Source organism: Crotalus tigris, unplaced genomic scaffold (assembly GCF_016545835.1).
Source record: "Crotalus tigris isolate CLP2741 ecotype Arizona unplaced genomic scaffold, ASM1654583v1 scf7180000024167.7108832, whole genome shotgun sequence".
Lineage (NCBI taxonomy): Eukaryota > Metazoa > Chordata > Lepidosauria > Squamata > Viperidae > Crotalus > Crotalus tigris.
In genome coordinates, this window is record NW_024100417.1 from 357,798 (window position 1) to 370,646 (window position 12,849).

At 40.9% G+C, this 12,849-nt stretch overlaps 1 protein-coding gene across 2 annotated transcripts in view; it reads right to left on the reverse strand.

Annotated features, from left to right (window-relative positions):
- Window positions 1–12,817, reverse strand: part of LOC120298930 — a 72,526-nt gene extending 59,709 nt beyond the window's left edge. Inside the window, exon 1 of one of the 2 annotated variants that reach the window (XM_039323161.1) lies at window positions 12,616–12,817. Coding sequence is in view for 1 of the 2 variants with exons in the window: in XM_039323156.1 (XP_039179090.1) it covers window positions 12,114–12,145 (32 nt within the window). In the remaining variant the exon portion in view is untranslated. Of the gene's footprint in view, window positions 1–12,113; window positions 12,533–12,615 lie in introns of those variants that run through there. The other variant, XM_039323156.1, reaches the window with a different exon arrangement.
- Between the last annotated feature and the right edge of the window lie 32 nt (window positions 12,818–12,849).

Sequence of the window (12,849 nt, forward strand, 5' to 3'; positions counted from 1 at the left end):
ATGTTCTTTGACTCAGACTTATCCTTGGTGTGGTAAGAAACACTTGGAAGGCACCAAATCAGATCATCCAAGTTTGCTTTCTCTTCTTGGAAGTTATAAAAAACTCCTTTCATGTAGGATAAAATTGCTTTGCCTTCAAGAAGTATAAAAGCCAGAAGTATCTATTGTTTTATTTTAATTGATCAGTTCAGACTCTTCTGTGTTGGGTTAATTAATAAATACACTAAACTGGGAACTAGGGTTTTTTTTTTTAAAAACCTTGTCACCTCACCTGGTGAGAGTGGGTTTATCCATGTGCCAGACTGTTGGATGTATACACTTCCTGTGAGATTATGCATTGATAAAGACTCAAAAGAGGAAAGGTAATTTGGAGTATGCATGAATGCCCATCTTGTAACTCTTAAGGGTTAAAAGTATTTTTTACAAGTCTGAAATTCCAGGAAAAGGATCACCCTCTTTAAAGTATTGTTATCATATTCAGCGGGTCCACCTAAACAAACATCTTCTAATTGCAATCACTGCAGATGATCTAGTATTTAAGAAAAGAAAGAAAGAAAATTCTGAAAAGGGGATATATCCTTCCTAGAAGGGCAAATCTTAGGGCTTGATTATTGTGTGTCCAGGCTGTAATTTAGCAATTGTTGTAAATCATGGGAGTGATGACATACATAAGAAAACCTGGCAAGCTGTTATACATTCTCAGCTCCACTCCCTAACTCCCAAGATATCATAAAGGTGAAAAGGTTTTAGCACAGATACAATATCCGGAGCAATTCTGTTCTTCCGAATACCAGCACCCTGATTTCCACATGTTCCCACCTCAGTTATCTTGGCAAAGCAGAAGGGGGACAATTCCAGAGAGGGAAAAAATTGGGACATGCACCAAGCAAGCACAACTTGGCCCTGAGTTCTGAAAGGGACTGCAAACCCAGGGTGGAGTCAGTCACTCTGACAGTTGTGATTTTGCTAAAGCAGTAACTGGGTGGTGCTGTAAGCCACTAAGCTGTAGCTGGGTTTTCCATCTCATAAAATGCATGCAAAGAGTCAAATGTTTGGAATGGAGCAGGAGTAATTTTCAGTCAAATAGTTTTTGTGAAAGTGTTTTTCAACCTTGACCACTTTAAAATGGGTGAACTTCAACTCCATAGGAAATTCTGGGAATTGAAGTGGCCAAGGTTGAAAATCACTGGTCTAACAGACAGGCACTTGGTTCATTAGAATTTCAGTAGTTTTTGCTTCTGCAAGGTGAAGAAAGAGAAGGAGAGAGAAAGAAAGAAATTCCCAGTACAGAGATACCGGTGTTTAAACTAAAGAAGTTCAGTTCAGTGCTGGCGTTAGAGTCTGTAGATGTTATATTTTGAAAAGGCAAGAGAAGATTCATTATCTCTTCTTTATTCCAGAAGCCCTTGATATACCCTGAAATTTTTTCAGCATCCAAGGGAATCTTTAAGCTTATTTAGAATAATCCCTCTGAATTCCATGAGCTTTATTCTAAGGTAACATAAGATTGCAGCATAAGCCTACATTTACACAGTTGTTCCTGCATTTCCATTATAAACTGTGGATTTGGGGGTTTAAATGCCATGCTCTGCTCCCCTCCCTTCCTTATATTTTATTTCATGCCAGCCTGGCAAGGAGTTGAATAACTCAAAAGCTAGCTAAAGGTTGTGCTTTGTTCTAATAGAGGCATTTACCTTCTCAGATTTTTTTTTTAAGGTTGTTTTCTAACTTAGCTATTTTTCACCATTTCATGGATTCATGGGACTACTGAATAAAACTCTGCATTAATATGTTTTCTGGCATCTCTCACTGGGAACATATAACAAACCTTACAATGGTTTCTGGGTACAATTTAAGGAGCTGATGTTCTTATAAATCCCTTTATGGCTTGGCACCTGGCTAACTGCAGGATCACCTATTCTAATCAGGACCAGCCAATTAATTAGCTCAAACAGAGAAACTTACTATTCTCACATTTTTAAAAGTTCCAGGAGTCTAAAACAAACAGGCACTGTTTTCCCATGGCAGTACTGATTTTGTGTAACAAACTCTTGATTGAGATCAGACTACTAGCCCATTCCTTTTTGATATTTTGGAAGCTTTTAAAAACAGTTGTTCTCCTGATTTTATTATTCCCATCTTCATTTTCTCCGTTTATTGTTTGTAGCGTGCTGTTTTGGTTGTGTTGCTTTACTGTTTTTATGATTGTTATTCATTATTGTGGATGTCTCTGAGTTGCAGCGCATGTGTGCATGTAGAACTGTGGGAAATATATATATATAAGGACATATGCACTGTGGGCTTTGAATCAGAAGAAAAAATCTGCTTTGTGGGTTGTAGGAAGTGCATCTAACACCAGTTTGCTCTTCTTGAAACCAGACATATCTTTTCCCATAATGGTGGGCAGCTGCAGATGGCAGCCACCACATTGTCCCAGAAAAAAAAAATGGCTGAGATGAGGAGTTGCAGATAGGTTGTATGATCATCCTTCAGTGGACCATTTTTGTAAATGTCGTGCTTCACCAGCCTATGATTTAAAAACTTATAGCACCATCTAGTGACGTTAAGAAAACACAACTATTCCTCATGACAGAAAACATTTTTGGTAACACTTTTGCAAACATTTAAGGCAGTGCTTTTCAATCTTGACCACTTTAAAATGAGTGAACTTCAACTCCATGGGGAATTCTGGGAGTTGAAGTCCACAAATCCTAAAGTGGCCAACATTGGTCTAAACAGACAGGCATTTTGCTCACTAGAATTTCAGGCATAAACTTTTCCCAACATGGCTTGGATATTACAGGAATAGAATTTGGAACCTTTTTTGGCAAAGCTGTTATGCTACAAGGTAGATGAAAAAGAAAGTTTGTAAAAAAGTTTGTATAGAACTAGAAGAAAATGAGAAAATGTCTAGAACAAAAGCATTCTTGGAAGTACAGCCATACCTACATCATATGCAGAATGGAAAACACTTTTATTGCACAAACCAAACACACTGTTAACATGTACAGAGATACAAATGAAATATTTTAAATATCTTTAAACTAAAACTTCTGTACTTGTAATATTTATTTGTAATTTTTTGTTCTTTGCAATAGCATTTACCTTCTGAGACCTATGTTGTAGGAATCTCAAATCAAGCAGGAATGAGAAGTACGATGAGTAGTAAATTGCTATTTCCCATTCTCATGTTCCACAGAATTGCCTAGTGAAGACTTATGTCTCATAATTATTTGATTTCCAGAAAGTAAATGGGTTGTATAAGTTTCTGCCCATTTACAAAATATACCTAGTCATCAGATTATTCAGGCATATGTATTGCAATAGACTCTACTAAATTAACTCATGTTGTCATCTCCTACACATGTGCTTGCATTCTGAAAATCTTATTAAGGATGTTGATAAGTAGAGGAAAAATTCCAACTAATTCTAGAAAGACAATGCAAGCTATCATATGGTATGAACATTTCTCCCTTTGATTTTTTTTTCCACGCTACCGCTACTCCATGCTGAGCATTGTTCTACAATAGGGAACAAATGTAGAGATAGTTATGAAATCTTACCAATCTATCCTTGACATCCCTGGAAAAATTCTCAAGAATTAGGAGTGGATAGAGAGATGCTATAGCCCACAGAGCTGGGAAGACAAAGGACACCGTGCTACACTTTACTATTTATTAATTCATTGTTTTTTGCTTTGCAATAGTTACACAGGAAGGAACAGTGAAGCTTGTGTCAGAATCCAATTATATTTCATCTTTAAATTATCAAATATAGAAACTCCCAATTCTGCCTTCTCTGGATTCTGCCATAAGAGGGAGAGAAGGGGGAGAGCAAAGGGGCTTTATGGCCCTCACTTCCTTCTTTACACTTCAAAGAGCTGAATGTGTGTTTATTGTAACCTCTAAGCGTTAACATATCAAAGAAGGGTAATTGCCTTTCATGTAGTATCTGAAGTCTCCATCCAGACGGAAGAAAGAAGAAAGGAGGTGGAATTGTGATACTTGAAACTATCACTGGAAGGGGGGTTGATTGGGTGGGACTACTGGGGAACCCCTTAAAACCTTGAATGGGAGAGCTTGGACCCCAAGTCCTGTCTAGCATGCCTGCAACCATTTTCTCTTAATAAAGGATTCCTGTTGGAAGAACTATTCCAAGAGTTCTGTCTTCTTAAGATGCAAAGTGGGGTGGGTCCTTACATTAGACAGGACTTGCAAAATTAATCCACCTGGAAGGTAGACCCTTGCCGGGGGATTTTGCAAAAATTTACCATGTCAGACAACGAAGCAAGAGAGGGAGAAAACTCCCTGGAAAGAGAGCCGCTGACCCAGTTGGAACCTTGCCAGATGTTGGGATCCGAGAGGCCAGATTTCTCAGAAGAAGAAGTGGTGGAGACACAGGACCACAAGCCTCGCTGGTCGATGGGCGTTGGAAAGAAAAGCGAGTGGGGAAAGGAATCAAGAAAAGTGACCCTGAGACGAGGGACCAAGCAACCAGAATGGAAGCAGGAGATGGAGAAATCCCTGCACGCAAGTGAAGAGGGAGGAAGCTGTATGCCGTACTCAGACTGGATCCTAGAGAGAGCTATTGACCTGATGAAGAGAACTCTCAGCTCCCTAGGAGAGGAGATTCCTGAGCCCTACGCCCGCCCCAGTTCCTGGAGCCACAAAGGGAGAGACACCGAGGGGGACGTGGAACCTGCAACCCCAGGGACATTTACTGATCCAGGAGCTCCCACCCCCTACCGGACCACAGATGGAAATCTGGACGGAAGACACTACCACCCACAATGGAGGCACCGATCCATTCAAAGACGTCCACCGTTGGAGGTGAAATTCAAAGGGGAGCCAACACGCTTGGGGTTTTCCTAACCCAAGTCCTCAGCTACATGGAGGAATATGGGCAGGACATCCCCAGCGACAAAGCCCGCATCCGGATCGTGCAATCTGCCCTGGATGGCCCAGCTGCAGATTGGGTGGTGAACCTGCATGACTCCAATGCCCCAGAACTCAGTAACTTCAACCGTTTCATGTCCTCGTTGAGAAGACGATTTGAAGACCCCCGGGCTGATCGCAAAGCCCGTGAAAGAATAACAACGATGAGGCAGGGCAAACGCCCAGTGGCTGAGTATACACAAGAATTCCGAGCCATTGCCAGCAAACTGAATTGGCCAGAAGACATCCTCCTTGGCCGTTTCAAAGACGGACTAAACTATGATCTATATGATGCTTGCCTGCCCCGAGGAGACCCACATCGACTTGAGGAATGGTACGTCTTGGCAGAGGAAGCAGAGATCGACATATTGAAGAGGCATCGCCGAGGAAAACAATGGAGCCGCCCCCCGCCTGAGCTGACACACCAACCGGTGAAATCATCGGATACAGCCAAGAAGCAAATGGGGTGTTTCAAGTGCGGAAGAGAAGGGCATCGAGCTGTAGAATGTCGCTCAAAGGCCCCCCAGCACAACCCAGACAGATCCCCAATCAACAAACCCAGAGGGTATTCAGCTAAGCCAAAAGAAACAGCCATGAAATGATGGAAATTGCAGTAACCCCCACCTCTGCTCACCAAGGGGAAAGAACTCCAGCCTACACCACAGGGACGGTGGATGCCTCAGATGACAGCTCGGAGGGCGAACCCCTGGTAAGTGGATGCATCACACCCATCTTCAAAACAGTGACTATATTAATCCCCCCATGCCCGAAGCTGTGAAGGTGAAAGCCTTAATAGACTCTGGCTGCACCCGCTGCCTCATTAGCCAAACACTAGTGGGGAATCTGGGCATCCCATCCAGGAGACTGGAACAACCAATCTCATTTGGCCAGCTAGATGGATCCATAGCAGGGGGGGTGCCAGCTAACCCTAGCCACTCTGCCAATACACCTCTCCCTGGGCAACCATGAAGAGGACTTAACGTTTGTGGTGACCCCAGGTATGGAATGCCCAATGATTCTAGGGATGAATGGTTGAAAAAATGGAACCCCTGGGTAAATTGGAGGACGACAGAAATCAAATTCCCGAAGGGGGACCCTATGGACTTAAAACCCCAAGGGAGGCTACCAGAATCAAGAATAGAAAAAGCATCCATAGGAGAGGAAAAAAGATTAACAGAAATACCAGAGGAATATAGGGACCTTGCTGAAGTCTTCAGTGAGGAGAGGGCGAATGAGCTTCCCCCCCCACCGACCCACAGACTGTACCATTGAATTCAAGCCTGGGGCAAAACTCCCGAAGCCCAGATTATACTCCATGAGCCCAAAGGAGAAGGAGGAAATGGAAAGATTTATAAAAAAAAACCTGAGAGAGGTTTCATTGAGCCAGCCAAGCCTAAAGTGGCTGCCCCGGTCCTTTTTAGAGAGAAGAAGGATGGCTCTTTACGTTTATGCGTGGATTATAGGGCCCTGAATACAATCAGTGAAAGCAACCTATACCCGCTGCCCCTCATGAAAGACATGCTGTCACACCTATCGAAAGGGAAAATTTTTTCTAAACTAGACTTAAGGGAAGCTTACTATCGAGTGAGAATCAAGGAAGGGGACGAATGGAAGACTGCATTTAACTGCCCCATGGGGTGCTATCAATTCAAAGTCTTGCCATTTGGATTACAAGGGGGCCCTGCAGTCTTTATGCAATTAATCAATGACGTTCTAAGGGAGCACCTGTTTAAGTGGGTCCTTGTTTACTTGGACGACATTCTTATCTTTACCGAAACAAAAGAAGAACACGTCAAACTTGTCAGAGCGGTTTTTAAGAAGCTGCGAGCCGCCCACCTATATGCCAAACTCTCAAAATGCGAATTCCACCAGGAAAGGATAGACTACCTAGGCTATCGCATATCCCCACAGGGCATTGAAATGGACCCAGAGAAGGTCAAAGCAGTATTAGAATGGGCAACACCCGCACAAGAAACGCAACTACAAAGTTTCCCCGGGCTTTGAAATTTTTACGCCAATTCATCCCCTCATTTGCACAGATAGCCTTGCCCCTCACTAACTTACTAAAAACGAAGGGAACAGCGCCTCAGTAAAAACCTAGCCAGGCACTAACATGGACAAGTAGTGCCAAGCAGCGTTTGAGAGACTAAAGAGACTTTTTTCTGCCGAACCAGTACTAAGGCACCCAGACATGGACAAACCCTTCATAATACAGGCAGATGCAAGTGATGTGGCAGTGGGGGCTGTGCTATTACAAGAAAATGATGATGCAGTATTGCAACCCTGTGCATATACATCCAAGAAACTCACGGAAACAGAACAGCGCTGGCCTGTATGGAAGAAGGAGGCTTATGGGATACGTTGGGCATTACTCACATGGCGACAGTTCCTGGAAGGCAACAAAATCCCCTTCCAGGTGTGGACTGATCACAAAAATTTGGAAGCCCTGAAAACTTCCAGGAAACTCAATCCCAAACAAGCCCGCTGGTCCCAGCATTTTCACCAATTCCAATTTAAGCTCAAAACATTACCAGGAAGAAAGACTTCCTGGCAGATGCACTATCTCGCATGCCCCAATATAACAGCGCACGAACCACAGACTCTAGACCAATAATGGCAGAGTCACAACTGCAGCGCACCAGTAACCACAAGAACCCAAGCCAAATTAAAACCACAACTGGACAGCCAAACTGGAATTGAATTCAGAAAAAGTTTGGAAACAGATGATTGGTTCCAGAAAAACAAAAATGTGTGCACAATGAAAGACGGGTTGCCTTGGATAGGGGAAAAGTTATATATACCAACAACTCAAAGAGTAACTTTCATGCACCTTTGCCATGACACAAAATCAGCAGGGCATTTTGGATTTGTAAAAACTTTAAATTTAATTAAACGGCAATTTTGGTGGCCATCCATGAAAAAGGACATTGAAAGTTATATAGCCAGTTGTCCAAAATGTGCCACGGCAAAGAGGTTGCAAGGGAAAGTGCCAGGACTATTGCAAACAGTGGCAAGTCCCTCAGCCCCCTGGAGAGAAATAGCCATGGATTTTATAGTGGAATTGCCAGAAAGCAATGGGAATCCTGTGGTCTGGACGGTCACGGACTTGTTTTCCAAACAGGTGCACTTTATCCCTTGCCAAAAGATTCCCACTGCAAAAGCCTTAGCAAAACTTTTCATCAAACACATTTACAGATTGCATGGGGCACCCCAACGCATCATCTCTGACAGGGGGGTGCAATTTACGTCTGCATTTTGGAAGGAATTTTTATCCCTCTTAGGAACCACTCAGGGACTGACATCTAGCCACCACCCTCAAGGAAATGGGGGGGCTGAAAAAATGAACTAAGTACTTAAGCAATATTTAAGATGTTTTCTTAGTTTCCAGCAGACCGAGTGGGCGGACTTACTCCCCTTTGCAGAAGTTGACTACAATAATGCAGTCCACTCCAGCACAGGTTACACTCCTTTTCAAATAGCCACCGGTCAAAGTTTCAACCCCATGCCAGAATTAACCCCAAACGAACCAACGATTCCCTCGCTGAAAGAATGGATGGAAAAATTACAAAACACCTGGCCAATAGTCAGAAAAGCACTAGATGAAGCTAGGCAGGCTTACAAAACACAAGCCGATAAAAAAAAGGGTTGAGCCTACACCATTCATTATAGGAGAAATGGTGTACTTATCTACAAAATACCTAAAGTCCCTACAGCCCTGTAAAAAACTTGGACCAAAATATATAGGACCTTTTCCAATTAAAAGAATCATAAATCCAGTAACAGTAGAATTAGAATTACCCAAAAATCTCAGGCAAATACACCCAATTTTTCATTGCAGCTTGCTGAAAAGAGAGCATCAGTCACCTCTACGGCCAAAAATCCCCCCCCCCACCACCTCCAATCATGGTGGAGGGTGAACAACACTTCGAAATAAAGGAAGTCCTTGACTCTAGGAGATATCATGGAGCACCTCAGTACCTAGTTGCCTGGAAACACCTCCCTCCCTCACAAAATGAGTGGGTCCATAAACGTCATGTCAGAGCCCCGAAGCTATTGAAGAAGTTTCACACAGAGTATACTAACAAGCCTAACTAAAATTTTTACTTGCGTTTTCTTTCAGGTGGATCTCTCTTATTGTTAAGAGGGGCCGGATGTCAGAATCCAATTATATTTCATCTTTAAATTATCAAATATAGAAACTCCCAAATCTGCCTTCTCTGGATTCTGCCATAAGAGGGAGAGAAGGGGGAGAGCAAAGGGGCTTTATGGCCCTCACTTCCTTCTTTACACTTCAAAGAGCTGAATGTGTGTTTATTGTAACCTCTAAGCGTTAACATATCAAAGAAGGGTAATTGCCTTTCATGTAGTATCTGAAGTCTCCATCCAGACGGAAGAAAGAAGAAAGGAGGTGGAATTGTGATACTTGAAACTATCACTGGAAGGGGGGTTGATTGGGTGGGACTACTGGGGAACCCCTTAAAACCTTGAATGGGAGAGCTTGGACCCCAAGTCCTGTCTAGCATGCCTGCAACCATTTTCTCTTAATAAAGGATTCCTGTTGGAAGAACTATTCCAAGAGTTCTGTCTTCTTAAGATGCAAAGTGGGGTGGGTCCTTACAGCTTGGGAATTACTGCCAGACAATATATCCAGGGATATGTTTTATTTTGATAACCAGCTGTCCTTTTTATTCTAAAGAGCACACCTCATCTCTGCATGATACAGTGTCTTATTTCACTTTTGCCTTTGGCTAGCTAAATATTTTCTGATCATGTACCAGTTAGACTGTTGCTCTTCAGAGCTCTTTATAATTAGAAAATAACCTAGATAGTTTGCTGGACATCCAGCAAAGCTAATACAGGCGTGCAATCCAACAAAGCATCCCTTAAACAACTGATGGTTTAATGACCCTAAACACATAATTTTAAGGAGAGCTGTCAATGGATACAGCCAAGGCAATTTTGATTGCTGCTCAATATTTATAAGACAGTTAGATAAAAGGTAGCTTTAATCACAGTGAGTTCAGTTGAAACTAGATCACAAATTGTGATTGACCAGCCTTATAAGTAGTAGAAATTAAGATTGTTATTATTTTAATATGTTTAAACATTAAAAAGAACAAGACTCCCTGCATTTTTTTTATAAATTGGCAGATTACAGAACAATTTTGGCAGGGTAATATAAAAGTACCAAATAATGTTGAACATAACAGTATCAAACATGGTATTAGGATGATATTTGAAATATCATAGCAAAAGTGACTCGTGTCAAATTGAATTTATAAAAACAATGAAATTAAAAAATAGGAACACCAAAGGTATATTGTAGAAAATCAATGCAACCATTCTTTTTAAACCCTATTTACTTATATGACAAAGCAACTTAACATAAAATAAATTTCCCAGTTACTATACAAAACTGATAAGTTATCCAATCTGGATGTTACTGCATATTCAGAAAATGGAACATCTACGTATATTGTCCCATATGTATTTGCTAAAAAAAAAAAAAACATAAAACTGTTTCTACGTCCTCTAGCTCTAGATATCTAGACTTTAGCCCTCATAACCCCTACGTAGCATAAACAATGACTTGCAAGGGATTTTGGGAATTAAAGTCCAATACATCTGGAGAAAGCCAGGTTACAGAAGACAGTTCTGCATAAGGATCACATTACTTCAACAGATGGCTTGTAAAGCCATACTGAGAATGTGTTTTCTCACATAACGGGTATGGTCTCTTCTTTATCAGGCATAACATGAAGAACCTCGTTTGAAGCCCTCCATGGGCAAAAAGAGATGAAATGTAAATCTGTAACATGGACTGTTTCTATTTCAGTAGAGTAGTTTAAGTTTCCAGTCGGCATCCTTTTGTTTTGCAATTCTTTCTTTACATTCCTAATAGATTCGGAGGGGGAAGATATGTGTACACAAGCACCCTTGTATGTCTGCAAATACACATACATTTCTGTATGTATAGAATCAAACAAACCATTTGATCTGTAAAGCATAACACCACCGCATAACATCTGTGGCTGGTCTGCGCAGAGCCCTTGGTGGTCTCTGCACGAATGCCAAGTTCTGCCCTAGAAGGAGTTCAGCAGCAGCTGAGGAGAGAAAACTTCTAGCCCAGATCAACATTCCAGAGATTAGATTAAAGCTGAACATTGATCTGTAAAGCTTGGCTGGCTCTAGGGAAAGTTAAAGCAGCAAGAATGATGGGACCCTGATTAATCCAGCAGTCAAGAGTTTCCAAAAATAAAATGGGCCAGAGGGACACAAGAAGAGGAGGGGAAGAGTATCACTCATCAACTCAGGATTCCCATTTCTATAATTCCTCTGTAAAATGTCAGATGTGACAGTCATAGGTTTGAGATGCTGGAATTTGAACATAGTTAACACTAGGGGAAAAACAATAAAACTTTGTGTCAAAAATATTTCACTGTTTCCCTTTTCTCTAACACAGCCATTTATGCAATATTCCAAACCATTATGAATACTGTTTTCAAACATTCAGTTCTGAAAAAGCTGCAGAAGGTAAATGAATCTGCAAAAAAAGTGCCTCATCTTTCATAAGCCAAAGGACTTTCCACAAGTGCAAAAAAATGCCACTATTTTAAAATTCACACTACATATATTTGTAAATTACACAAAGATACTAACTGTAAATATGGCTAATATATATTTGCAAATGTACTATATATTTTACAAATATGCTTTTTGAGTGCTTTGTTGTGTGCTTATTTTTTCAAATTACCTTTCTATAGAACAAGTATTTATCAGAAAGAATTGAGAATCATGGGATGTATCAATGTATAACAATATGCCAACCATCTAATTCTAAGCAGTTTTGATAATGCATTTTTTTTAAAAAAAGGTTGTAAAAGTGAGTACAAAGTACAAGATTATCTGTCATATCACATCCATGTGTAAGCATTTTAGCTTCTACCTTGTATGTCTCAGTAATATAATTTTCTGCAAAATAATATGGTTGAATTAATATGAATATGAATAATGAATGAGTATATTTTTTAGATGCCCTAACAAGCAAAATCAGTGCACTTCCATTTTCTTGCACCAGCACCAATTGCAGTTCAGAGGAGGCATCTAGTTTTTACTTCTTACAAACCAGCTGCAGAATCCATCTACCATCCCGTATCTCAACCAAAATCAATTTCATACCTCATCTGGTTAGATTTTACACATTTCCACATTCATCTGTGCATTCTTTTTCTTATTTTAATCTCTTGCCTCAAGATAATAGCAGTTGGTACTAGTCCCTAACTTGGAATTCCAGCTGAGTACAATATTCACTACCAAGGTTGACTGTAAGACACAAGAGAAAAAATCAGCTGAGCATTAGAAGGCTTTTATAATAGCATTCTTAAATCTTCAATGAAAGTCAAACTGTATCCAACAGGTTTTCTGTGAGCTGCCTAAGGAGGTGAGGAAAACTGAAATCAATTAGGTTCAGATAATAATGCAGTACTTTCACCTGAAATATTTTCAATACATTTGCCTTGGAAGTAAGGCATTTTAGAGCTGTCACTTTCACATCAGGAACAAAATTCAGGTTTGAGCAACAAAAAAAAAAAATCCCAACCCTCTGACAACATTTTATTTCAGCTCCACCTAATAATATATGGAACTTTTTTTTTTTTTTTTTTTTAGCAAAGCTACTTGCCTCTTTTTGGCACCTCTGGAAGTGGTCCCTCAGGGGCAGGAAGAAGGCATTTTGGTAAGTCCAAGAGCCTAGGAGAGTGGCCAGCTTTCCTGCACCGTGTCTGATTTCTCTGTGGATAAATAGATTACATTTGCATCCCTCCATTACCTAATCCACCCACGCTCCACTCATCACTTCATATTTAAAATAAAAAAGGAGCAAAAGAATGTCTCAGGCCAGAGTTAAAAGTGAAGG